Source organism: Podarcis melisellensis, assembly GCF_964234715.1.
Source record: "Podarcis melisellensis genome assembly, chromosome: 13".
Lineage (NCBI taxonomy): Eukaryota > Metazoa > Chordata > Lepidosauria > Squamata > Lacertidae > Podarcis > Podarcis melisellensis.
Window position 1 is genome coordinate 40509175 of NC_138545.1, and position 26237 is coordinate 40535411.

The window sequence follows — 26237 nt, forward strand, 5'->3', positions numbered from 1 at the left end:
ACTTCCCATCTCTCTTACATAATCCAAACTCCAGTGGGTCACAAGGACAAGAGAACTGGGGAAAAAGTGACTGCAAAGAACAAACATCTGTGTCACACATGCTTAGGGAAGATGGAAAAAAGCCAGACTGCCAACTGATCAAAGACTTTTAAGGTATTAATCGTCTGCCCTGAGCCAATTTAGTAACTGATTAAATTTAGATACATAAGGTCGGCGGTTCGAATCCCTGTGACAGGGTGAGCTCCCGTTGCTCGGTCTCAGCTCCTGCCAACCTAGCAGTTCGAAAGCACGTCAAAGTGCAAGTAGATAAATAGGTACCGCTCCGGCGGGAAGATAAACGGCGTTTCTGGGCGCTGCTCTGGTTCGCCAGAAGCGGCTTAGTCATGCTGGCCACATGACCCGGAAGCTATACGCTGGCTCCCTTGGCCAATAAAACAAGATGAGCGCCGCAACCCCAGAGTCGGCCACGGCTGGACCTAACGGTCAGGGGTCCTTTATCCATGTGATCAGAAATGAACACACACACACCCACACCCTAGTTTTGGGGAAAATGTGAAAGAACTCACAATTCAATGAACAATCCCTACCTGCTGACCCTCTCTAATGCTGGGTTTTCCAAACTTGGGTCTCTACCATTTTTTGGACTACAACTCCCATCATCCCTGACCACTGGTCCAGCCAGCTAGGGATGATGGGAGTTGTAGTCCAAAGCCAGCTGGCGACTCCACAGTTTGGGAAACCCTGCTCTGGTGCCATTTTCAGAAGTTCAGTTGCTTGTGTTAACCTGCACACACGACACAGTACACAGTTGAGTCTGCACAGGAAACGAGCTCGCGCAAGTAGCTTCCGCCTTTCGATAGCTCGGCTCGGCTCTTGCAAAAGCTTGCCCTATTTGCCAAGAATAGCCTTGTTGAAGGAAACGTGGGGGAAGAAATCAGCACTTGAAACTGATCGCTGCCAAAGCAAACTTCAGCATGCTAGAGATTATCCAAATAGTTGTAGCGATAAACGATAAAGTCTTCCTTCTCAGCATTGTAATTTCAGCCCACAGGTATCCTTATATAAATGAAATGTTTGTTTCAGCTGCTGTCTGTGTCTGGAGCCGTTTGTTCTGGTTTGGCCTAATGTTGGTTTGCAGTAGTGCTCACTCAACAGCTGCTCTGCGCATGCATGTGCAAATAGAATCATATAATCATAGAGTTGGAAGAGACCACAAGGGCCATCGAGTCCAACCCCCTGCCAAGCAGGAAACACCATCAGAGCACTCCTGACATATGGTTGTCAAGCCTCTGCTTAAAGACCTCCAAAGAAGGAGACTCCACCACACTCCTTGGCAGCAAATTCCACTGTCAAACAGCTCTTACTGTCAGGAAGTTCTTCCTAATGTTTAGGTGGAATCTTCTTTCTTGTAGTTTGGATCCATTGCTCCGTGTCCGCTTCTCTGGAGCAGCAGAAAACAACCTTTCTCCCTCCTCTATGTGACATCCTTTTATATATTTGAACATGGCTATCATATCACCCCTTAACCGCCTCTTCTCCCGGCTAAACATGCCCAGCTCCCTTAGCCGTTCCTCATAAGGCATCGTTTCCAGGCCTTTGACCATTTTGGTTGCCCTCCTCTGGACACGTTCCAGTTTGTCAGTGTCCTTCTTGAACTGTGGTGCCCAGAACTGGACACAGTACTCCAGGTGAGGTCAGACCAGAGCAGAATACAGTGGCACTATTACTTCCCTTGATCTAGATGCTATACTCCTATTGATGCAGCCCAGAATTTCATTGGCTTTTTTAGCTGCCGCGTCACACTGTTGGCTCATGTCAAGTTTGTGGTCAACCAAGACTCCTAGATCCTTTTCACATGTACTGCTCTCAAGCCAGGTGTCACCCATCTTGTATTTGTGCCTCTCATTTTTTTTGCCCAAGTGCAATACTTTACATTTCTCCCTGTTAAAATTCATCTTGTTTGTTTTGGCCCAGTTCTCTAATCTGTCAAGGTCGTTTTGAAGTGTGATCCTGTCCTCTGGGGTGTTAGCCACCCCTCCCAGTTTGGTGTCATCTGCAAATTTGATCAGGATGCCCTTGAGTCCATCACCCAAGTCGTTGATAAAGATGTTGAATAAGACCGGGCCCAAGACAGAACCCTGTGGCACCCCACTAGTCACTCTTCTCCAGGATGAAGAGGAACCATTGATGAGCACCCTTTGGGGTTGGTCAGTCAGCCAGTTACAAATCCACTGAGTGCGCACTGCTTGATTTTACTTGAGGTGTGTTGGCTCCTAAGTCCTGGCTACATGTGTGAAAGGGCTTCCCTGGAATAGGATTGTGTTTGAGGCCATCTCTAAGGAAGGGTCCTAACTTCCCAGTAAAAGTATGTTGAAAATGGGACCTTCTATAACAACAACAACAACAACAACAACAACAACAACAACAACAATAAATTCATTTATACCCCGTCCATCTGGCTGGGTTTCCCCAGCCACTCTGGGCGACTTCCAACAAAAGATTCAAATACAATAGTCTGTTAAACATTAAAGGCTTCCCTAAACATGGCTGCTTTCAGGTGTCTTCTAAAAGTCTGGTACAGTGGTACCTCAGTTAAGAACTTAATTCGTTCTGGAGGTCCGTTCTTAACCTGAAACTGTTCTTAACCTGAGGTACCACTTTAGCTAATTAGGCCTCCTGCTGCTGCCGCGCCACCGGAGCACGATTTCTGTTCTCATCCTGAAGCAAAGTTCTTAACCTGAAGCACTATTTCTGGGTTAGCGGAGTATGTAACCTGAAGCGTATGTAACCTGAAGCGTATGTAACCCGAGGTACCACTGTACCAGAGTTTTAGACTTCTAAAATCTAGTAGTAGTTGTTCTCTTTGACATCTGATGGGAGGGCGTTCCACAGGGTGGGTGCCACTACTGAGAAGGCCCTCTGCCTGGCTCCCTGTAACTTGGCTTCTCGCAGTGAGGGAACCGCCAGAAGGCCCTCGGCACTGGACCTCAGTGTCTGGGCAGAACGATGGAGGTGGAGACGCTCCTTCTCTAAGAAGTCACACCGACCCCACAATAAAGATGGGGCTAGTTCAATACTTCCAAACCAACATCTAGCCACTGAATAATTTACCCACACTTGTAGGCATTTGTTCCAGGATTGTTGAATTCCAGATCCATCCCAGCAAGCCTTTTGTACCTTTAGGAATTGGAAGAGAAGGGGGCATTTCAACAGGGAAGTTTCTCATCATCATGGTGATTTAATAATAGTAATAATAATTTATATACATGGGCGGGAGAAACAACCCTGTGGACTTTGCAACCCTGCCTGTTCATCCTGTTACACAAAGACCACTATTGTGTATACGATGACTATCCGACCCCAATAATGATTCCCCAATGCTGGAATTAAAAAGCAAAATAAGGTGCCTGTCTATGATACCATGGGAGATGGAAAATGTAAATCCTTACCTAACACCGGCTATAGAACTCTTGCCTGTTTTTAGTGTTCCCCAAAACTGCTTTCCTCTATGTACCCACTTATGGAATACATTGGTTCCTATTATAATCAAGCTGCTTCATATATATATGCCTAGCCACTTTACTATTCTTGGAGTCCGGAAATAAAAAATTGATGTGCTGAATGTTCTCCTCTTAAAACAATATGGGCTCGCATACTGAGGGCTTCGTATTCTGGATTGACAATGGCCTTCTGGCAACCTTATGGCTAGAATTATCCTGTCCCTCTGGGAAAATGCACTATAGAAATGTTAAAGTATTGGTTTGAAACCATTTTAACTCTCTTCTGTCCTGGAGAGTTTACCAGGGATGCTTTTAAAATGACCCTTTAAATAAAATGTGGGGAACTTCAGGCCTGGGCGGGGTGTGAATGTAGCCATCCAGGTCTCTGGCCCCCTTTACACTGTACCTTAAAAGTGGTATTGTGCCATTTTAAACAGTTGTGGCTCCCCCCAAATAATTCTGGGAACTGTAGTTTGCCAGCGATGCTGTGAATTGTTAGGAGGCTCCTGTTCCCCTCACAGAACTACGGTTCCCAGCATTCCCTGGGAAGAGGAGTTGGTTCTTAAACCAATGGGAATAGGCATCTCCGAACAACTACCGGCACTGTTAGACAAACTACACTTCCCAGAATTCCTTGAGGGAAGCCATTGATGGTTTATACAGTGGTACCTCGGGTTACATACGCTTCAGGTTACATACGCTTCAGGTTACACACTCTGCTAACCCAGAAATAGTGCTTCAGGTTAAAAACTTTGCTTCAGGATAAGAATAGAAATCAGGCTCTGGCAGCGCGGCGGCAGCAGGAGGCCCCATTAGCTAAAGTGGTGCTTCAGGTTAAGAACAGTTTCAGGTTAAGAACAGACCTCCAGAACAAATTAAGTTCTTAACCCAAGGTACCACTGTAGTGGTATGATACTGCTTTAAACGTGTAGTGCAGATGGGACATCCCTGTCCGGCTCTCAGGACTGTCCCGGTACCACATACTTGCTTACAATCTTCCTCAAGTTTGTTTTCTGGCTGGAAATATGTTCCAGCTTGGGATAATGCTTCTTGCTTTCCAGGATAGACGATAGATAGATGGGTGTGTGTGGAATGAATCTACTGTACAGAGCTAATCTATTGTTACCCTGCACACCCCAATTCCTGCTGAGCTGTGCACGGGATTCCTGGGATCTTGGCGCTCAGCCAGGGTCTGTCCTCCTTTGGAGAATTGAGGACGCAGCAGAGACCGTCGTAGCCTTAAGAAACATGATTTATTCACGTATTAACATCTGAGTTTGGATGGAGTCCTGATCTTGTTGTTTAGTCGTTTAGTCGTGTCCGACTCTTCGTGACCCCATGGACCAGAGCACGCCAGACACTCCTGTCTTCCACTGCCTCCCGCAGTTTGGTCAAACTCATGTTGGTAGCTTCGAGAAGACTATCCAACCATCTTGTCCTCTGTCGTCCCCTTCTCCTTGTGCCCTCCATCTTTCCCAACATCAGGGTCTTTTCCAGGGAGTTTTCTCTTCTCATGAGGTGGCCAAAGTATTGGAGCCTCAGCTTCAGGATCTGTCCTTCCAGTGAGCACTCAGGGCTGATTTCCTTCAGAATGCATAGGTTTTATTTTCTTGCAGTCCATGGGACTCTCAAGAGTCTCCTCCAGCACCATAACTCAAAAGCATCAATTCTTCAGAGATCAGCCTTCTTGATGGTCCAGCTTTCACTTCCATACATCACTACTGGGAAAACCATAGCTTTAACTATAGCTTTAACCATAGCTTTAACTCAGATTAACATCTGAGTTTGGATGGAGTCCTTATCTTACAGCACTGCTAACTCAAGAGGGGCATGTTCCCCGCACCAGTGCATTACTGGGGTCCAAGGCATCTCTCCCAGCCAGCCAGCCTGCTCTCTGTCTTCGTTGCCCCCCATCCTCTTCCCAGGACACCCACTATTCATGTCACCTCACACCCAGTTACCCTGGCCACCTTCCACATCCCCGGCCTCTGTCCACAACTCAGGGCAGGGGTAAGGACAGCTCCCTTGCATTGCCAGTTTCCCTCACTGGCCTATATGGTTTTTTAATGGCCATAGCTAGGCCAGGTCATTTTGCATGGGCTTTGCTGAGGAATTCCGCCGCAGCTTGTATGTTCCCTTCACATCCCAAATAATCAGAATCCTACCATTATTCGAAGAGTCCCTTGAGAGTCCCATGGACTGCAAGAAGATCAAACCTATCCATTCTGAAGGAAATCAGCCCAGAGTGCTCACTGGAAGGACAGATCCTGAAGCTGAGGCTCCAAGACTTTGGCCACCTCATGAGAAGAGATGACTCCCTGGAAAAGACCCTGATGTTGGGAAAGATGGAGGGCACAAGGAGAAGGGGACGACAGAGGACGAGATGGTTGGACAGTGTTCTCGAAGCTGCCAGCATGAGTTTGACCAAAATGCGGGAGGCAGTGGAAGACAGGAGTGCCTGGCGTGCTCTGGTCCATGGGGTCACGAAGAGTCGGACACAACTAAAAAACTAAACAACAAACGTTGTTGTATTGATTGATTGATTGATTGATTGATTGATTGAATTTATATACCGCCCTGTAGCTGGAGGTCTCAGGGCCGTTTGCAGAACAAAATCAAAATATATCACAACATTCAGTGGTACCTCGGTTCTTGAGCATCTCAGAAGCCAAACATTTCAGTTTTTGAACCCCGAAAACCCAGAAGTCTGCTTCCGTTTTCAAACGTGCCTCAGAATTTGAATGGCTCCCCCCCCCCCCATTTTTCCAGTTGAACTTGCAACCAGCCCTTTGCGCTTCGGTTTTTTAACGTTTCGGAAGTCGAACAGATTACGTTCGAGAACCGAGGTACCACTGTATATAATTCATTAATTCATTTATTAATTTCTAGCGTTTAGGGTGCTCCCCCCCAAAAAAAACCCTCTATAAGTATAGAGATATAGAGCAATCTATCGCTCCACGCGCATTCGCCTCTGGCCCCTGGAAAGTTGTCCAGAAGGGAATTTGGCCCTCAGCATGAAAAGACTTCCTTGCCCCATGTTAAGCCCTGCTTCCTCAGACGATTGAGCGTGAGGAGGCCAGACCAGTTAGGCTTGCTTAAAGTTTGTTGCATAGATATGTTTTGCGCCCCAGATAAGTCCCTGGAGGGGTAAGTTCAGAAGTGAGCATGCCCGCTTATTTTTTAAAAGCAACGAAACTGCGGCTCCCTCTTTCAAAACGTTGCTCGTTTCCTGTTGACGTCTCCTGGCGGTGCAGCCACTTGACATGTACACACCCAAGCTTGTTCTCTTATTTCACTTCTGGGCGGTTTGGAAAGGAAGCGACTTCTCTTTTTGTTGGGTGGGGAGGTGCCAGCGAGGCCCCTCTCTCTGTGGGATGAGTTTCCTTCCTAACCGCTTTGTTTAGTGAGGCTCTCAGATTGCAAATGGCAGCATGAATAATCTCGACAAAGTTCAGAGCTGCCAATGAAGGCTTGCGATCTGCACTGGGCATTGGCAGAGGAGCAAGTCTTTGGCTGTGCCAACAGCTCTAACCACTGTACGATGCTGCTCCCCCTCGACTCCCTCTTCTTTCCCTTCCATTTAAAATGGAGTTCCTGAAGGGAACGTTCTTTCACATAATAATAATAACTTTTTTATTTATACCCCGCCCTTCCCGGTTCAGAAAACCGGGCTCAGGGCAGCTAACAACAAATTTAAAACACTTAACTGATGCAACGAAAACCGCATAAAATACAGTATAAAACGTGAATAACAAACAATTCAGGATTCAAAAATCAATTGGGGGAGGGGATCCATCCAATATACATTTAAAGTACGTTTCCAGCATCGAGTCCCGCGAGTGTCGCTTGTTTGCTTGCAATATTCCCTATTTTCTGGTAGCCGTGTTTTTGCCTCTGAGGGTGGTCTTTGATTTTAAAAAAACTTTGTTAGCCTGACCTGGTAAATCTGCCGTCTGCCTTCGGGATTTAGCATCCTCCCTTGGGTCTCTAGAAGCAGAAGTGTTTTATCTCTCGTTCGTATCCGTGTGTGTGTACAGACACTTCAGGCGTCGTGTGGCGCGCGGCCTTTGCATGTCACACTCTGGCGAGGCTTATTTTGATAACATATTGCTGGACAATTACACCGCCCCCCGGCAAGTAAACCTTTCATCTAAAGAGCAAACGTGCTTGGTTTTTAAATGGGGTTTGGGACAGTCTTGTGTGCGGTGGACAAATATAGCTGATGTGCTGGACCACAACATCAGTTTAGGCTGGGTTGGAGCAGGCTGAGGATAGAACAGTGGTCAGCAAACTTTTTCAGCAGTCCACTGTCCCTCAGACCTTGTGGGGGACTGGACTTTATTTTGCTTCAGAGCTTGCACAAGATGTACTGTTGACATTGCCTCCTGACACCTCTCGCTTCCCCACTTTTTGTTCTGTAATAGCTCAGCTGCCTTGGTCTTTAGCTTCTCGTTTCATTTATCCTCTCAGGCTCTTATGATACCTAAAAAACCCCCGTCAAGACTTTGATCTCTAAAGATGCAAATATTCCTTCCCTACTTTTCTTCCTCCTGATATATTGTGTTTCTGACTCATCCGAATAAATGCCTATTTTACCTTTTGATGTGTGTGTTTTTTAAAAATTAAAAACAACAACATTGACAGCTCCGTAGAACGTGTTGCATGGAATACTATTCCACTCTTGAACATTTTGACGAGGAAAACCGAAAACTTGAATGCTGGAGGTCTTTGCATGAGGTTTTGCATCAGTCTAAACTGTTTTGAGGGTGGTTAGATTTTATTTTTTTTACAATCAAGCAGTGTGTAAATTTTAATAAATAAAAAACTGTTAACCTCCCTAATAATAATGTTTATTAGTTTTCAGTTACAATCCAATAATAGCCTCATTATAACAATACCAATTTATAATACAATTATTAATACCAGTCGTTCAAATACCAAATTACATAATTTGGATAAAATAGCCCCTCTGTGCTAGATTTCATGAATTTGTATTTGCTTTATTTCTGCGTTCCAAAATCTTGCTAATTTCAATTACATTTTGGTCATAATAATAATCCCTTCTACAACTACTGCAATATCAATAACTTCTATTCGTGTTGAAACATTAAATGATTTATAAAACTACAAGCGAGGGACTCAAACGATATCCTTGTTCAGGGGTTAGCAAACTTTTTCAGCAGGGGGCCGGTCCACTGTCCCTCAGACCTTGTGGGGGGCCGGACTATATTTTGAAGGGGGGGAAATGAACGAATTCCTATGCCCCACAAATAATCCAGAGATGCATTTTAAATTAAAGGACACATTCTACTCATGTAAAAACACGTTGATTGCCAGACTGTCCTTGGGCCGGATTTAGAAGGCGATTGGGCCGGATCCAGCCCCCGGGCCTTAGTTTGCCTACCCATGTCCTTGTTCTTCCTATGTGTGGCAGTTATTCTGTCCATGGTGTTTCTTCCTGTCATTGTAAGATGTTATGTCTTTCCCCCCATTGTTGCTGTTATCCATCATGCCTTGGGCGGAGTTGATATCCCATTCTTGTACCACAATTTCCCCCATTGCTCCTTCTGCTTTGTTGTTCTGCAACTTTAGCAACAGCTGCAAATTTTAATAAATGCATAACTGTTAAGCAGGATCCCAAATGTTGCAATGGTGGTCTATTTGGGGCTTTTCAGCTCCCCCTACAGCAATATATTGCCTGCCCCCTCCCCTACAAAACCCCGCAGGTTCTCCAAAAAATGGCCCTGCATGAAGCATGAGGATAACATCAGCTGTTTCCCATAAGTTCCCTAGACAGTTCATGATGACAGAAGAGCAGCCTTTCAGAAGCTTGACAAAATCCTGTTTAGTCCGGTAGTCTGTTTTCAACATGGCTGGGGGGCGGCGGGGAGAAAAAAAATTGATTTGAAAAAATGGGAACCCAGATCACTCCTTACTTAGACTCAAACAGTAACAAAAAATGATGATGTGTGACTTAGTTGAAATTGCAGCTCTTGGGAACACAGGAAAAGAAGGAGGGAAAAAGCGGAAGTAGAGATTCTGTCCAGGACATGATCAGAACAGGAAGATTGTAGAAAAAAAATGGAGAAAACAAACCTCTCTCACAGGAAATTTATAGGATACAGAACTCCTTTTGCAGAAATAAAATTTATTAAATGTTTGGATACGAATGGAAGGCAAGAACTCTGTAGCTGGTGATAAGGGATTAAGATCAGGACTGAATGTACCGGTAATTGGATGAATTAAGACATCGGAAGCAGGAAGAAATAACAAACTTTGCACCCTGAAACCCAGAGCACAGGAAGTCATGCAACATGTACATTTGGCTTTGTAACTGATAGATATTTCAATGTGAATTGTAATTTGACACTGATAAAATGTGGATGCCATTGGATTTTAGTAATTGAAAATTAACAAAAAATATTTACAAAAGAATAAAAATAAAAAATGGGAAACCCCCCACCCCCCAGATTTGAAAATAAATAAACTGGAGACCTCCCCACCCTACCGGATTTCAGTTGGAAATATAAATTCAAGGTCTTGCTGGGCTAATATTTAGTGATGCGGATGTAAATATTGTATTTGCACACTAGCCTGGTAGCCAAAGACGGCCAGCGATTTAGTGCAGGTGAGTGTGTAATCTGGCAGAGAAGGGGTAGGATTCTTCAGCCGTCCTTTGCACCCAGCACAGAGATGCAATTCTCCATCCCTCCTCTGGCGGCACCCATAATGGCTAGTAACTGTTTTTACTTGTTTATTTTAATTGCCGGCTAATTACCTTCGTGGGCTTATTTGCAAGACTGCCTTAGCCCTCCCGTGAATCTCTAAACGGAATCTGTGTCTTCTTCTGCCAGGCATGCTGAGTTAACGGAGGTTGTTCTTGGTAAATGACGAAGCTGTTTGATCGTTTCTCAGATACGAATATTTATGCTCCTCCCAGCATGGGTGTTGTAAGCAATGCTCATCCTTTTCAGAGCAGGCCCACTGAATCAGCCCGGCTAACTTAGGGCCATAAATTTCAGTGCCCCTGCTCTGGATACGACTTTTCGTCTTCACCTTTGAAAATAAACTGTAATCAGCATTTCTTTGACATCATTCCAGGCCCTTAATTTTTGTTTGCTGATTTCTGTGGGGGGTGTCTATGTGTGTGTGGAGCAAAGCAAAGCAAAGGTGAAAGCTGCAACACTGAAAAGAAGGATGGAAGGTGAATAACGTTCTTAGATGACCGTTCTTAGACGAGAGCCCTCTACCCCACATCCTTGGGAGAAAGATCCACTGAAGTGGACTTTCTTCTTCTTCTTCTTCTTCTTCTTCTTCTTCTTCTTCTTCTTCTTCTTCTTCTTCTTCTTCTTCTTCTTTCTGCAGGTCTCAGGCCAGTTCATGTTAAGTTGTGGGTTCACATGATAAAATCACAATGCAAAAACACAAAATACACAATCAAAATACAGTGGTACCTTGGTAGTCGAACGGCTTGGCTCCCGAACAAATCGGCTCCCAAACGCAGCACACCTGGAAGTGAGTGTTCCGGTTTGCGAACGTTTTTTGGAAGCCGAACATCTGATGCGGCTTCCGATTGAGTGCAGGAAGCTCCTGTAGCATATTGGAAGCCGCACCTTGGTTTTCAAACCATTTCAGGAGTGGAACGTGTTAAGTTGTGGGTGAACATATCAGACGACAGCGATTCTTCAAACAGCTCTTGTTTATTCACAGGCCAGAACAGAACTGAACTGAAGGGTTCAGTCGGCCTGCTTATATAGAGCTCCAGTACAATGTAACTGTAACAATTTTCTAAAACTATCCAATCACTGAACGTCACTTTCAATCCCTTATTTGCATAACTATCTACAGTATCCCCCTGCTGGCCCAGGGTGAGAACTTCAGTACGTAACAGAACGGTCTAAATTTGAGAACCAAGGTACCACTGTGAAAATAAAAACAACCCAATAACCCCAACCCAATAACCTCAATAAGAACCCAATATGTACAGGATTGTGACATTACGCTTTACAAAGAGTCATGGGCGCCGGTCTTAAGAAAGATGCCATAAGGGGGATATTTTAAAGATGCTGCCCCAATGGATTTCCCCCCGAAAAGCATGCAAAATATCTGCAGTGTATATGATTATGTGATGCGAGGCCTGATTATAAGAATGAATCAGAAGTGCATGGAGTACTCTGCGTAGTTGTGAATTATTAATTAGTGGGCAGATTCGCACCCGCCGTTTGAGAAAGTATGGAGAAGCGTCAGTGGGAAACTTGGTTTTAAATCAATGAATCAAATGGGCACTTCTTCTGCCTTTTGATTTGCAGTAATGAGTTGCATCCATCCGCCCTGGGTGCCTACAGGAAGCCCTTAAGCCGCACATGAAAGCAATAGACCTCTCCATTGGTTCACAGTAGCTGATGTTCAGAGGTGCCAGGCGTCTGATCCTGAAAACCTCACCCTCCATTAATTTGTCTGTCCCCTTTTGGAAGCTGGTAGCTATCTCTGCATCTTGTGAGATGCTTCGATATGAGGATGCTGCTCTGGGTACAGGCAAGGGTTGTTTCTTGGTTGCTGAGGGAATCAAAATGTCCTTGGAATCAAAATGTCAGGCTGTATTTCCCCCCACATTTAATCCAGGCTTGCCCTTTTCACAGAAAATCTGACAAGTTAAAAGATAAAAACTGAAAAACCCTGTTGCCAGTGTTTCAGTTACGATTATCTGAACATCCCATTTGTAATGTTAAGCCTCTGTCTGGAAACCTCCTCCTCCTTTAGCGATCCCTCATAACCAGGTAAGATTGTCTTCCATGAACACAGTTTTAACAGTGAGTCCGTAAGTGACTGTGGAGGCCAATTCTGGATCCACACGTCCTTCCACAGTGGGGACATAGGTTTCCAGGCAGGAGTGAGGGTTTGCCAAACGTGCCTTCCTCTCAGCACGTTTCTCCCTTTTGTCCTGAGTTCGAGCGTCTTCAAAGCCCATGACACCTTTGGTAAAGGCTGATCTCCAATTGGAGCGCTCGCAGGCCAGTGTTTCCCAGTTGTCGGTGTTTATACTACATTTTTTAGATTTGCCTTGAGAGAGTTTTTGAACCACTTTTGTTGACGCTTTCCATTTTTAAGTTCGGAATAGAGTAGTTGCTTTGGAAGACAGTAATCAGGCATCCGCACAACATGACCAGTCCAACGAAGTTGATGTTGAAGTATCATTTCTGATCTTTGCTTCTTCCAGTACACTGGCATTCGTTTGCCTGTCTTCCCAAGTGATGCGTAAAATTTTTCAGAGATACCATTGATGGAATCTTTCGAGGAGTTGGAGATGGTGTTTATAAGTGGCCCATGTTTCACAAGCATACAGTAAGGTTGGAAGTACAATAGGCATTGAACAACCCATTTGTAATATTAAGCCTCTGTCTGGAAGACTCCATAGTAGCAAACACCATAGTTTTAACTATGGGCTTTGTGAAGTAACACTACCTTCTGTGCATCCCAAGTCTCCTGTTGCTCAACTTCCTTGCGTTGTCCCGTGTTTTAGCACTATTTACAAGGCGGCACAAAAGCTGCTCTATCTGTGAGTCTTACTTTGCTGGTTAGCTGTGGCACAACTCTTAGTAGGGCTTATGGCTTGAATTTAGAGCTTTATATTTCATTTCAACATCCCCCCCTCCTGCCACACTTGTGCTGCTGGAAGTGAACTAAGCCTTAATCTTATGTCCAGACTTGGACTCGTGGTTTGTCTCTCCCCCACCCCTCAAAAAACCTTGAGCAGTAAGCCTGGAATAAACCAAGTGTGGTGTGTTTAAAAAGGTAAAGGGACCCCTGACCATTAGGTCCAGTTGTGGCTGACTCTGGTCTTGCTTTATTGGCCGAGGGAGCCGGCGTACAGCTTTCGGGTCATGTGCCCAGCATGACTAAGCCGCTTCTGGTGAACCAGAGCAGCGCATGGAAACACCGTTTATCTTCCCGCCGGAGCGGTACCTATTTATCTACTTGCACTTTGACGTGCTTTCGAACTGCTAGGTTGGCAGGAGCAGGGACCGAGCAACGGGAGCTCATCCCGTCACGGGGATTCGAACCACGACCTTCTGATCGGCAAGTCCTAGGCTCAGTGGTTTAACCCACAGCGCCACCTGCGTCCCATGTGGTGTGTTTAGACTGAGACAAATCCCAAGTCCCAAGGTTGGAGATAACCCAGTGGCAAACGTTTCCAAGCACAATTCAAAGTATTGGTGCTGACCTTTAAAGCCCTAAACGGCCTCAGCCCAGTATACCTGAAGGAGCGTCTCCACCCCCATCATTCAGCCCGGACACTGAGATCTAGCTCTGAGGGTCTTCTGGCACTTCCCTCACTGCGAGAAGTGAGGTTACAGGGAACCAGGCAGAGGGCTTTCTCAGTAGTGGCGCTCTCCTTGTGGAACGCCCTCCCATCAGATGTCATGGAAACAAATAACTGTCAGATGTTTGGAAGACATCTGAAGGCAGCCCTGTTTAGGGAAGTTTTTAATGTCTGATGTTTTAGTATCTTGGCTGTCAGCAGCAGAAGTTGGGGTTTAGAGAAGCAGCCATGATTTTACCACTGGGCCCCAGTATGTTTGCTTTTTGCATCGTTTGACCATTAAGTAGATCCTTTCTAGAGAGTTTCGGTTCCTGGTTTTAAGTTCCACTGATAAATATACTCTCTAGGAAATGTTGTTACTGCAGGTTGGGCAAGGTGACTCATGACTTCTGTGATAATGGTGAGATTCCCTAAATATCCGCTCTGCAGAGATGCAGTGCTGCTTGTGATTTCTTGCGATAGCAGGATAAGGGCGTATCAGCAGAGGAAAAGTACTTTGTTGCTGCAGGGAGCAGAAAGGAGACGAAAGCCAGGAGGTGGAAAGATAATGTTTTCTATGGCTGGTTAACTTTAGGCTGGTGATGCCACTGCAACATCTAGATTGCTGACGCCATCAGTAATTCGGGTTGGCTGAAATCTGGGATGGTAGCCAAGAAAATGTCACTTGCAGTTCATCTGAGATCCTGCAGGACTTTGGACATCAGGGCGGGCAAAATCTGGAGGAGGAATTGAGATTCCTTTCAGCTACAGCTCATCAGCCCTGAGCAGTGGGATACCTCCGAAAATTGGTAAGCCAGCACTAATGTTGGAGGCAAGGGATGTGTTAAAACATAAAAAAATAAAAACCCCTGAGGAATTGCACTAGTGAAGCTCTTTTTATCATCCCTTTTCTCACACATTTTCCTGGCGCAGGAAACTCTGGATTTGCTTTAGAATAGATGAAGGCGACATGGGACGCGGGTGGCGCTGTGGGTTAAAGCCTCAGCGCCTAGGGCTTGCCGATCGAAAGGTCGGCGGTTCGAATCCCCGTGGCGGGGTGCGCTCCCGTTGTTCGGTCCCAGCGCCTGCCAACCTAGCAGTTCGAAAGCACCCTCGGGTGCAAGTAGATAAATAGGGACCGCTTACTAGCGGGAAGGTAAACGGCGTTTCCGTGTGCTGCGCTAGCTCGCCAGATGCAGCTTCGTCACTCTGGCCACGTGACCCGGAAGTGTCTCCGGACAGCGCTGGCCCCCGGCCTCTTAAGTGAGATGGGCACACAACCCTAGAGTCGGACACGACTGGCCCGTACGGGCAGGGGTACCTTTACCTTTAGATGAAGGCAAGGAATAGGGCTGGGTGAGATTTTCCAAAACCGGTTTGAAGTCCATATCGTGATACCGGTTTCATAATCTTTCACCTGGCAATATATCGCAAATCGTGATGTGTGTAAAGGTTGGGCGCTGTATTGTCCAAAACTGGTTTCACGTCCCTATCACGATGCTGGTTTCGGAATTTTTTGACCTTGCAATATATCACAAATCATGATGTGTGCCTCTGCATAGCTCCATCCTTATTTTTGACATTGTGATCTAACAGCAGTTTGCTGCATCTTTTACCATTATCCATCTGTTAAGTATCCATAATTATCATTTAAAAAATCTGCATTACAAGTCTCATTGCATCCCTGCCAGTGATCGTTTACAGTGGTCTTTTAAATGAATTACAAATTTCCTCCAGAAATAAACTCAATATTAGCAATCTTATCAGGCTGCTGTGCACACAAACGCCACCGTTGGGGTTTCCTAGTCTCCAGGTTTGATCTGAAGTTGCAGCAGTTTAGCTTGGAATGAGGGGCCCTAATGAAAGGGAAAGCTTTTTCATTATTATTATTATTATTATTATTATTATTATTATTATTATTATTTGCTTTGCTTGATGAGACCTCTTAATAGCTGTTCTGGTGCCCCTCCCCTGTCAATCTGTCTCCAACCCCAGGATGCCAGAAACAGCCATGTTCCTCCACTGATCAGCCAGGCGCCTTCATGTGCTCCCATCATCTTCGGTTAGATTTTGTATCCCTCCAGAGATTCTGTCAGGGATGGCTGGCTCGGGAGTCCACTTCCCCTGTGTGGTGTACCTTTGAACTGCAGGCTGTGGCTTCCTGTCCTAGCAAGGTCCTCTTTGAGTTCTTGTGGTCTTCCTGAGCTCCAGCTTATACAGTTCACATCTCATGTTACGTCCGCTTCATGTTACGTTCTTTCAGGTTATGTCCCGTGACAACCCGGAAGTACCAGAAAGGGTTACTTCCCGGTTTTGCCGCAAAGTGACGTCACGCGCATGCGCAGAAGCGGCGAACCGCAACCCACGCGTATGCAGACGCGCCGCTGCGGGTTGCGTTCTTTTTATGTTGCGAACGGGCCTCCGGAACGGATCCCGTTCGCAACCAGAGGTACCACTGTATTTGTGGTTGCGCTTTGATCCTGACTTCTGGCTTGCCCTCCTGGTTTGCCCAGTGGGTCTAACGGACTCCTCTTTGCTGACAGGATGGTCCCATGGGCCCCACTTAGACTGCCATCTCGTGGCCCAGCCTTGGCAGAGATCTGGCAGCCCTACTGAGAGTAGCTGGGCCCCAGCCCTGGACCCCTGGATGGTTATGTCCAGTCTAAGGCGACTATGGGGTTGTGGCGCTCATCTCGCTTTCAGGCCGAGGAAGCTGGCGTTTGTCCACAGACAGCTTTCTGGATTGTGGGGCCAGCATGGCTAAACCACTTCTGGCACAACGGGACACCGTGACGGAAACCAGAACGCCTGGAAACGCTGTTTATCTTCCGGCCGCAGTGGTACCTATTTATCTGCTTGCACTGGCATGCTTTCAAACTGCTAGGTTGGCAGGAGCTGGGACAGAGCAATGGGAGCTCGCTCTGTCGCAGGGATTCAAACCGCCGACCTTCTGATCGGCAAGCCCAAGAACCTCAGTGGTTAGACCACAACGCCACCCAGCCCTGGACCCTGACGTTCCCAGTTGAAGTCCGAAAGACCATGACTCACAGATAACTGGGTTTCTCTAGGGCAGCCTTCTCCAACCTTCCAGATGTTTTGGACTACAACTCCCATCATCCCTTACCATTGCTGTGCTGCCTGTGGCTGATGGGATTTGTAGTGCAACAACATCTGGGCGACACCAGGTTGAGGAAGGCTGGTCTAGGGGGTTGTGCGAGCTCCCCAACTAGACCAGGCTCATTTATCCCAAGATGGAAGAGATCTTGCCAGGGCTTTCGGACTCTTGCTGTTAACTAGCTTCAGCCTCCTGATTCATTTCACCTTGAGCATGTAAACAAACAAGAGATTGAAGCAGGTGAACATCTGAAAGGTTTCTTAAACCAGTGCTGTCTGAGCAAGCCCCTTTCGTTTTGCAATGTTTCTTTATTTTAAGAAACCAGAGATCTCCCCACTCCCGTGATTTCTAAGTGTAGTTTCAAGAGGAGGTAAACAAGTCCGACAGTAGGGAACTGAAGGTCGACAGGGAGAGGCTCAGTCCATTAGGCTCATTGTAAAAACACTTAACAGAAGACTTCAAGTTGGCGAGTGACTTAAATAAGTACCTTTCTGGGGAGAAGGCAGTAGGGGTACTAAAGAGGTTCTTAATGGAGGTGGAGAGCGGCCCAGGGACATTTCAAACAGTAATGTGCAAGGTGTTTTAAATGCAAACCATCAGGGTCAAAACAATAAAAGCAAAAAAAGAAAGGTACTTGTGTTCCCTTGCTGCATCAGTTTATTGCAAACCAGCTTTTCAAAATCTGTCAGATCGTCTTGCAACACACAACCCCCACAACTTTTCTGCAGGGAGTTTCGGATTAGGGTGGCTCTGCTGAAAGGGGTCTGTTAACCAGGGCTGCTATTCCATCCAGAAAATCTGTAAAATGGGGGTATTGGTGGCAGAATCCAGCCTCCTATGAATATTGGCTGCTGCTGGTGTTGCTTTTTTAAAAGTCCAAGTTACTAGTCCTGAAAGATATATTTGAAAGTGTGGAAGGCGATGAAATCTCCTTAGCCGAAAGAGTTTGACTTTTTAGTGCCTGGGGGGAGGGAAAGGACTTTTGGGCTAGCTACATACCTACTTTGAATCTCATTGGCCTTGACAACCCATTCTCTCTCAGGCTCTCCATCTGCAATATAGGGTATAATTATATTTACAAGGTTGTTGTGGTAAGGGCTATGACTAGATAATGCATGTGAAATGCTTTTTGAACACTTGAAAGTGCTATGCAGAGCAGATGCAAGCAGCTTTTATTGCCTTGCTGTTCCACCACGCCCAAAGCTCGTTCCAAGCTCCTCCTGCTTGCTGTGCAACAACATGCTATTCTCCCTCCCCCCCCCCCCGATTATACTGTATTTTTCGATCTATAGGACGCACTTTTCCCCCTCCAAAAATGAAGGGGAAATGTGTGTGCGTCCTATGGAGCGAATGCAGGCTTTCGCTGAAGCCTGGAGAGCGAGAGGGGTCGGTGCACACGAACTCCTCTCACTCTCCAGGCTTCAGGCAGCTATCCGCAAGCCTTCTGAGCACGGCAGGAGTTCCCGCCAGGCTCCCAAGGCTTGCAGATAGCAGCCTGAAGCCTGAAGCCTGGGGAGCGCAGCACCAACTCCCGCTGTGCTCCCTGGGCTTCAGGCTGCTATCCGCAAGCCTTTGGGCTCCGAAGGCTTGTGGATAGCAGCCTGTTCTGGTGGCTGGGGTCAGGGGAAGCTCGAGCTTCCCCCATCCCCAGCCCCGCAAGCTCTGGGAGCAGCACTTCTGGACTTGTTCTGGGGGCTGGGGGGGGGGAAATATATATTTTTTCTTTATTTCCCCCCCTAAAAACTAGGTACGCCCTATTGTCTGGTGCGCCCTATGGAGCGAAAAATACGGTATTTGATTAAGTTTCAACATTTTAAACATACACATTCAGAACACAATTTCGTCCTTTCTCCTGTTTTTGTTGACTTCCCATCCCCTTTTGGCATGGAGGTCTTGTTCCTCCCCTTCCGCACCCTATCTCGGCAAGATATTCCCTTTGGAAGAATGGAAGTCCATTAGCCACAACTCAGGCTGAGCCACATGGAGGAGAAGGAAGCCACAAGGCTGCCGGCAAAACGTTTTCTTTGCAAGAGGGAGAAAGTAAAAAACGAGTGTGAACCCTCCAAAGGCACCAGTTAGCAGCTGCCCCTCACATACCATGTATTGGGGGGGGGAAACTGTATTAAAGTTGTTGGGTGCATGGGGAACACTGCGCAAGGAACTTCTGACAGCCCACCTGTCAAACATGTAGCATCGTAATGATGTCAAGTGTTGGGTTGCCCTGCCCAGCCCACCTGCCAGAGTTGGCCTTCAGGGGTAAGGACAGACACAGGTGGCACTGTGGTCTAAACCACTGAGCCTCTTGGGCTTGCTGATCAGAAGGTCGGCAGTTTGAATCCCTGCGACGGGGTGCTCTGTCCCAGCTCCTGCCAACCTAGCAGTTTGAAAGCACACCAGTGCAAGTAGACAAATGGGTACCGCTGCAGCAGGAAGGTAAATGGTGTTTCTGTGTGCTCTGGTTTCCGTCACAGTGTCCCCTTGTGCCAGAAGCAGTTTAGTCCTGCTGGCCACATGACCCGGAAAGCTGTCTGTGAACAAATGCTGGCTCCCTCGGCCTGAAAGCGAGATGAGTGCTGCAACCCCATAGTCGCCTTAGACTGGACTTCACCGTCCAGGGGTCCTTTACCTTTTTAGATAAAGTGGGTACCTCACTGCTGTCTTACTGTCTGATACCTTCTGAATTCTCTGCTCTTCCATTTGTGTCCGACATTTCCAACCAGCATAATTCTTTTGGTAGCTCGTTCCAAAGACTTTGTGGAGGTGGCCAGTGGCTGACAGTGGGGATTTTGGCATTCCTGGACTCAAACAGGTTCAAGAAACCTGAAAGAGCAGAGGCTACACATGTCCTCCTTCTGCTATCTTTCTACTTGCTATTACATAAAACATACATAAGGGTTGACTTCAAACAGATATAAGCCTGCGTGGTCCATCCCTCACAAAGTGCCTGGTCTTGCTGTCCCCAGGAAGTGTAATGGTAATAGTATGTAATATTGTTATATTTATAGTACTGAAAATTGTCTCTCATGACAGACGGATGCCAGCAGCAAACTGAAATGCGGAGTGTCGTTCCCCCCCCCAACATGTTGCTTTATTTGCCATTAGGTTGCTGTTTATTATGTTGCAATGAAATTGTTCATGCGATGGTTGATTGTGAGACATACTCCTTTTTCCTCTGTTGCAAGCTGCTTTGAGCTTGGTTCTTTTCGTGGAAAGGTGGCGTAGAAATAAAACGACGATGATAGACTTAAAGTGCGCTGCGGAAACATCTGGGTGATATGTGACGTCAACTCTAAACCATTCGTTATGAAAGGACATGAGTGGATTGAGCTTGCTATACGCAACAACGGCTCACCAAATCTTACCTGAGAGCACTGAGTACAGTGGTACCTCGGGTTACATATGCTTCAGGTTACATATGCTTCAGGTTACAGACTCTGCTAACCCAGAAATAATACCTCGGGTTAAGAACTTTGCTTCAGGATGAGAACAGAAATCGTGCTCCCGCAGCGCGGTGGCAGCAGGAGGCCCCATTAGCTAAAGTGGTGCTTCAGGTTAAGAACAGTTTCAGGTTAAGAATGGACTTCCGAAACGAATTAAGTACTTAACCTGAGGTACCACTGTACAGTCATACTTTGGGTTGCAGACGTTTCAGGTTGCATTTTTTTGGGTTGCGGACTGCCAAAACCCAGAAGTACCGGAACGGGTTACTTCCAGGTTTTGGCGGTCGCGCATGCGCATAAGTGCTAAATTGCACTTTGTGCATGCGCAGACACGGGTTGTGAACGTGCATCCCGCACGGATCACATTCGCAACCCGAGCGTCTACTCTATTTCAGGGATTGTGGTGTTGCCATTCAAGGCCGTAGCAGTGTCCCCTCTTATCTTAAGAAGCAGTGGGAAGTGGAGAAGACTGCTATAAAATCCTGAGATCTGGAACACAGGCTTCCAAAACACAGGCCTCCTCCTCACATATAAACACACTAAATTTGGATCTATTGGAGACTGGGGTGCTCTTTTCCTTTTGACAGAATTTCCATGGCTGCAGACCACTTGGTTCTTACCCAGGACCAAAAACAAAAGCACCAAACTTAATCTGTTCCGGTAGTTCGTTTGCCTTCCGAAATGTTCAAAAACCAAGGCGCAGCTTCTGATTGGTGCAGGTGCCCCGGAAACAATAGCCGACAGCCGCAGTGGACGTTCGGCTTCTGAAAAATGTTCAAAAACTGGAACACTTACTTCTGGGTTTTGGGCATTTGAGAACCAAGGTGTTTGAAAACAAAGGTACCACTTTATCCCTTTCTTGCTTTTGACCTCAGGTTGAGGGGCGGGAAAGAGTTTGAACTCCCATTTTTCATGTCTTGGCTCAATAAGATCTAAGGGAGCCTTGTGCTAGATGATCCCCAATCACAAATTAAAGGAAATAAGAACCTGAGATATGTTGACATCTTTCTGCAAAAGCAGCTTCCACTTCCTAATTTTGTGGATTCAACATGGACCTCATACACTTGGCCACAGCGGGTGAAATCCATCTTTAATCTGTAGGTCATATAGGAAAGGAGGAGGTTGTAAAATGGTTCCTGTGTTGATTCCTTGATGTGTCATTCTTTATTTTCACCCCATGTTTCTCACCTGGTTTCTTGTCCCCCCCCCCCCAGTATTTTGCAAAGTATACCTGCTAACCATTTTAATTTAGATACTACGAAACGTTTTTTTTGCTTGCTGCACAAAATGAAAAAAATTCTGAAAATTAAATTGCCCTCCCCCCCAAAAACCATTCTCTATCTTCGGCTCCTCCCCATTCTTTGCAAGCAATTTTTCATTGACTTTTTCGGTAGCTGGGCTTTCAGACCAGAAGTCGTACAGTTGAGGAATAAGCAGGTGGTATTTAAAGGGGGCAGGGGAGAGAGAATAGGGCTAGACACATTGTTGTTGTTGTTGTTGTTGTTTGTTGTTGTTGTGGTTGTTGTTGTTTTTCCATTCTTTATAATCAGACTTTCATCCAGGGATGTCAAATAACTTACAGAAACACCATTCAGTCAAAAATCTAACAATAACATGCATCAAAATCACCCTCCTGTTCATTATGCATAACAGTATATACTTTTGTCCCTACTCATTTATCCTAATTTCCCCCTCTTCCAACCTCCCCTTTAACCCCTCCCCCAAATTGTTCTCTCTTCAAATCTTTAACCATGTGCACAGGTTATTCATTCTAATTTGGATGCTTGGGTTGGCTTCCCCCCTGCTATCCAATTCCTATAACGTGTCCATTTATTCAAAATCTTTTGACATTTGTCATTTGTGGAAAGAGTTATGCGCCCCTTCCTTCAGCTCGTTGATTCTCCCTTATAAATGTCCTCTGATCCCACATTCCTGTAACTCTAGCTAATGTAGGTTTGGCAGTGTGTTTTTCCAATACCACTTGGTTCTACCTATATAGGTACAGGACTCCTCTTAAGGATTTGGACTTGTTCCAAGCCTAAATCACTGTTAAAAAAACAAAAACACCACAAAAAGATCGGGGTGAGGCTGCACCCCATATTTTTAAGCCCTGAGATTTGAACGACTTTTCTCAGGCGAGCATCAGGAGTCTTCCTGTTGCAACCAGCTAGATAGACAACCTTGTGAAGCTGGTAATAACATGGGCAGCTCTTCTGGTTGCAAGGTAACCTTGAACGCCAGCAGCCCCTTTCAATATGGCAGCTCTTCTGGTTGCCATAGTAACAGGTACGCCAGACGAGGCTCCTGTAGGCTCTCAAAATCTCAAGGCCCCAACAGCCAAGGCCGCTTTTAAATGCTAAAAGGTTAGAAAGACGTGTGCAAAAGGCTCCACTGCAATAAAAGAGATGTCGTAGGGTCTGCCCGGCAGATTTTAAATTCTTCCTTCAGTTTGGTTGCTTCTGTTATCCATGTGTGCTTAACTGCAGTTAATAACTGCCATATCCATTTCCTTATTGTGGCTACTGAGGTTTGGGATGAGAACCTTGCAGAACAACCTTAAGCATTTACTCAGAAGTAATCAGCCTTGAGTTCAATACGGCTTACTCTGTAGTAAGCCTGTTAAGGATTGCAATCATCTCATTTGTCAACTACCGAGATCTGGCTGATCCAAACATATTTATTTTTGTAATTTAGTAACTTTTTAAAATCAGACCTACAAACTTTTTTAAAGATGAGTACAAAATATACACTCAAAAATAGAATCTGTTAATGCCTATAAATAACAAATATAGATGCATTGATACCTTAAATGTTAAGAAATATTGATATTTAGCATCAGCTGAACCCAGGTATTAATGCTGAATTGATTAAAACTTCAGTAGTGAAAAAATGTGTCATCTTCTACAATCATATTTTGTATTTCAGCATAGGAAACAAGAGGTTGCATTCAGCTACCTTTTACTCAGGAGTAGGCCCATTGAAATTAAAGGACATAAATTAGTTATAGTCATTAATTTCAGCACGGCTGCTTTGAGTAGCAGTTGGTTGAGTACAACCCAGAATGCTGGACAAGAGGAACCTGCCTGATCCATCAAAATATTTGTGTTCATATCCTTTAATAATGTCAGATTTCACTTAGAAATGCTTCTAGCATGTGTTACCTGCCATACTTTAGACATTTACATCATTTAAAAGCTAAAACTGGGATTTATCTTGCTTAGTTTGCTGGGAAAAAGAGCAAATATCTCTAGGGATATTATTGTGAGGCCTTAGGCATGAACCACCAAGCAACCTGACTTTATCTTAATTCGTAAGCTTCTGAGAACTTGCAAAAGAGCAAAACAAAAAACGACAACCCTCTGCTTTCTGATCTTTTAGCCTAGGTTTTGCAGGAAGAACAACAAATGTCGGATCATGCAAAGCCGTTTGGCTTTGCTCTTGATGAATCTACTTTTCCTTGAAGTCAGGGCTGTTCAGGCAATCCTAGGGAATAAAAAATAGGCCAGAATAATAAAAAAGTAAAAATGGGAGATCTCCCCTCTCAAAGCAAGTCTGTGTCGCGTGATGAAGGCGAAGGTTCAACCCCTGCGCATGGATGCCGTCACCGGCTGCTGAGTGATCGGAAAATGTTTCTCCAGCTTGACGTTTCCTCTTTTTTTTGGAGGGGGAGGAAAGAGAACTGGCGCATTACAGTGAGACTGTGTGCAGCCTTGTCGAGAGATGAGTTCTAACCACTAACCTTTCTGTGGGAGAAGTGGGAAGGCGTTGGGTTGAGCAAGAGCACTCGCCACTTCCATCACATGGGCGTGCAATTTCCTGGTGCAACTGACATACATACTGATTTCATCCAAACAAGTTGAGGGGCCTGGGAGTTCCCTTTTGTTCCAGTATGTTGTGGCGAAAGGGAAACATTAGCAACCCATGAGTATTCGTGTTGTTAGGGAATCCTGGCTTTTCGTATCACCCACCTCAGGCATTTCGGTTTTGTACAATGTAGTTGATCTGGGTCATCCCAAGGGAGGGATTTGCTTGTTTTTAGTAAGGTTGCAATATTGCGCCCTGGGTATTGGTTCCCCACTGTACCTTTTAAAAAAAATTATTTTCCATTTTATACATTTCAATAATTTTACAATATTTCAACATTTTGAAACTCGACTTCCTTCCCCCTCTTTCTGCTGTTCCTGGAATTTATTTTTTATATTTCCTGCATATTCCAAATTAACATAACCTGATCATTTATTCATCTACTTTGAATGTATACTCCTATAAAACTGAAGGTTATTACAATATCCCTGCCAATGTTCTTACCTGTTTACAATTTGTTTGTAAATATGCAATAAACATTTTCCATTCTTTTATTAAGAAGTTGGTTATCTTGATTTCTTATATTTCCAGTAAGTTTCGCCATTTCTGCATGTTCCACAAGTTTTTGTATCCATTCTTCTTTCGTCGGGACTTCTTATTCTTTCCATTTTGGGGCACATTACATTCTTGCCGCTGTAGCTGCAGACAGAAAAAATCAGTATAGAAAGGGGGGGGGGGAGTCTAAATTCTTGGGAATAGATGCATGACCAAACAGTATCCTTCTTTGAGAAAAACACCGATATTGAAGCGTTCTCTATTGCTTTAGAAAGAGGGGAGAAAAGTTAAATAAGTGCTTTGCCTTGCTTCCATCATCAGCTCTGTTCTGAATTCTCCCTCTTCAGTTGTTATTTGCAGCTTTTATTAAACCTTCAGAGTGGTTAAAAGGTGCATCTTATATACTGACCGCATCTGTAATATAGTCATTTTTTTATTTCCTTCTTGTCCTTTAGAATTCCATGAACTTGCCGCCAGACAAAATGAAGCTACTGAGCCAGTATGACAACGAAAAGAAATGGGAGTTGATCTGTGACCAGGTAAAAGACCAGAGTGGCCATTCTTTTCTTTTCTTTTCTTTTCTAAGTACCGTATTTTTCGCCCCATAGGACACACTTTTCCCCCTCCCAAAATGAAGGGGAAATGTGTGTGCGTCCTATGGGGCAAATGCAGGCTTTCGCTGAAGCCTGGAGAGCGAGCGGGGTCAGTGCGCACCAACCCCTCTCGCTCTTCAGGCTTCAGGAAGCTATCCGGAGTGTCCGCAAGGCTTGGGGCGGCAGCCACGGCTGGGGGGGGGCGGAAATATATATTTTTTATTTATTCCCCCTCCCCAAAAAAACGAGGTGCGTCCTATGGGCCGGTGCGCCCTATAGGACGAAAAATACGGTAATTCTATATGTTGCATTGTGAATCGGCCTTAAACAGCCGTAGCTCTCAGAGTTGAGGAATAGAAAACGGCACATACCACCATGGTCCAGTTTGTCCCTGCTCTGCGGTTTTCATGACCACCTTAAAATTCTGGCAATAGATTTTGGTTTTCGGTTTTGAAATGATTATCATTAAATTTTACACAAATTTTCCAACACAACATGTCCAACACAGCGTAACGAATCCTTGGCTACCATGGCCTAGGACTTCCATCAACCCTTCTAATGGTTTTCTAAGTTCCTTTCTAATTATGCACTTTATTGTTTTAAATCCAATCAGCTCATCTTAGTACTTCTCACAATAATTTGGATAGTCCTCCTTACAAAACTTCTTGCAACCCTATAGGCGATGTTAAGTACAGTGGTACCTTGGGTTACAGATGCTTCAGGTTACAGACTCCGCTAACCCAGAAATAGTACCTCGGGTTAAGAACTTTACCTCAGGATGAGAACAGAAATCACACGGCGGCAGCGGGAGGCCACATTAGCTAAAGTGGTACCTTAGGTTAAGAACAGTTTCAGGTTAAGAATGGACCTACAGAACAAATTAAGTTCTTAACCTGAGGTACCACTGTAATTACAGTTGTCTTTCAAAGA

General features: G+C 45.4%; 1 protein-coding gene and 1 long non-coding RNA gene across 7 annotated transcripts in view; one reads left to right on the plus strand and one right to left on the minus strand.

Annotated features, from left to right (window-relative positions):
- Positions 1-26237, minus strand: part of LOC309354399 — a 266088-nt gene that overhangs the window by 37292 nt on the left and 202559 nt on the right. The window lies entirely within an intron of this gene.
- FMNL1 (formin like 1) overlaps positions 1-26237 on the plus strand; it is a 105692-nt gene that overhangs the window by 14685 nt on the left and 64770 nt on the right. For all 6 annotated transcript variants that reach the window (XM_081883836.1, XM_081883837.1, XM_081883838.1 and 3 more), the window contains exon 2: positions 25170-25253. In XM_081883836.1, coding sequence (XP_081739962.1) covers positions 25170-25253 — 84 coding nt within the window. The remainder of the gene's footprint in view (positions 1-25169; positions 25254-26237) is intronic.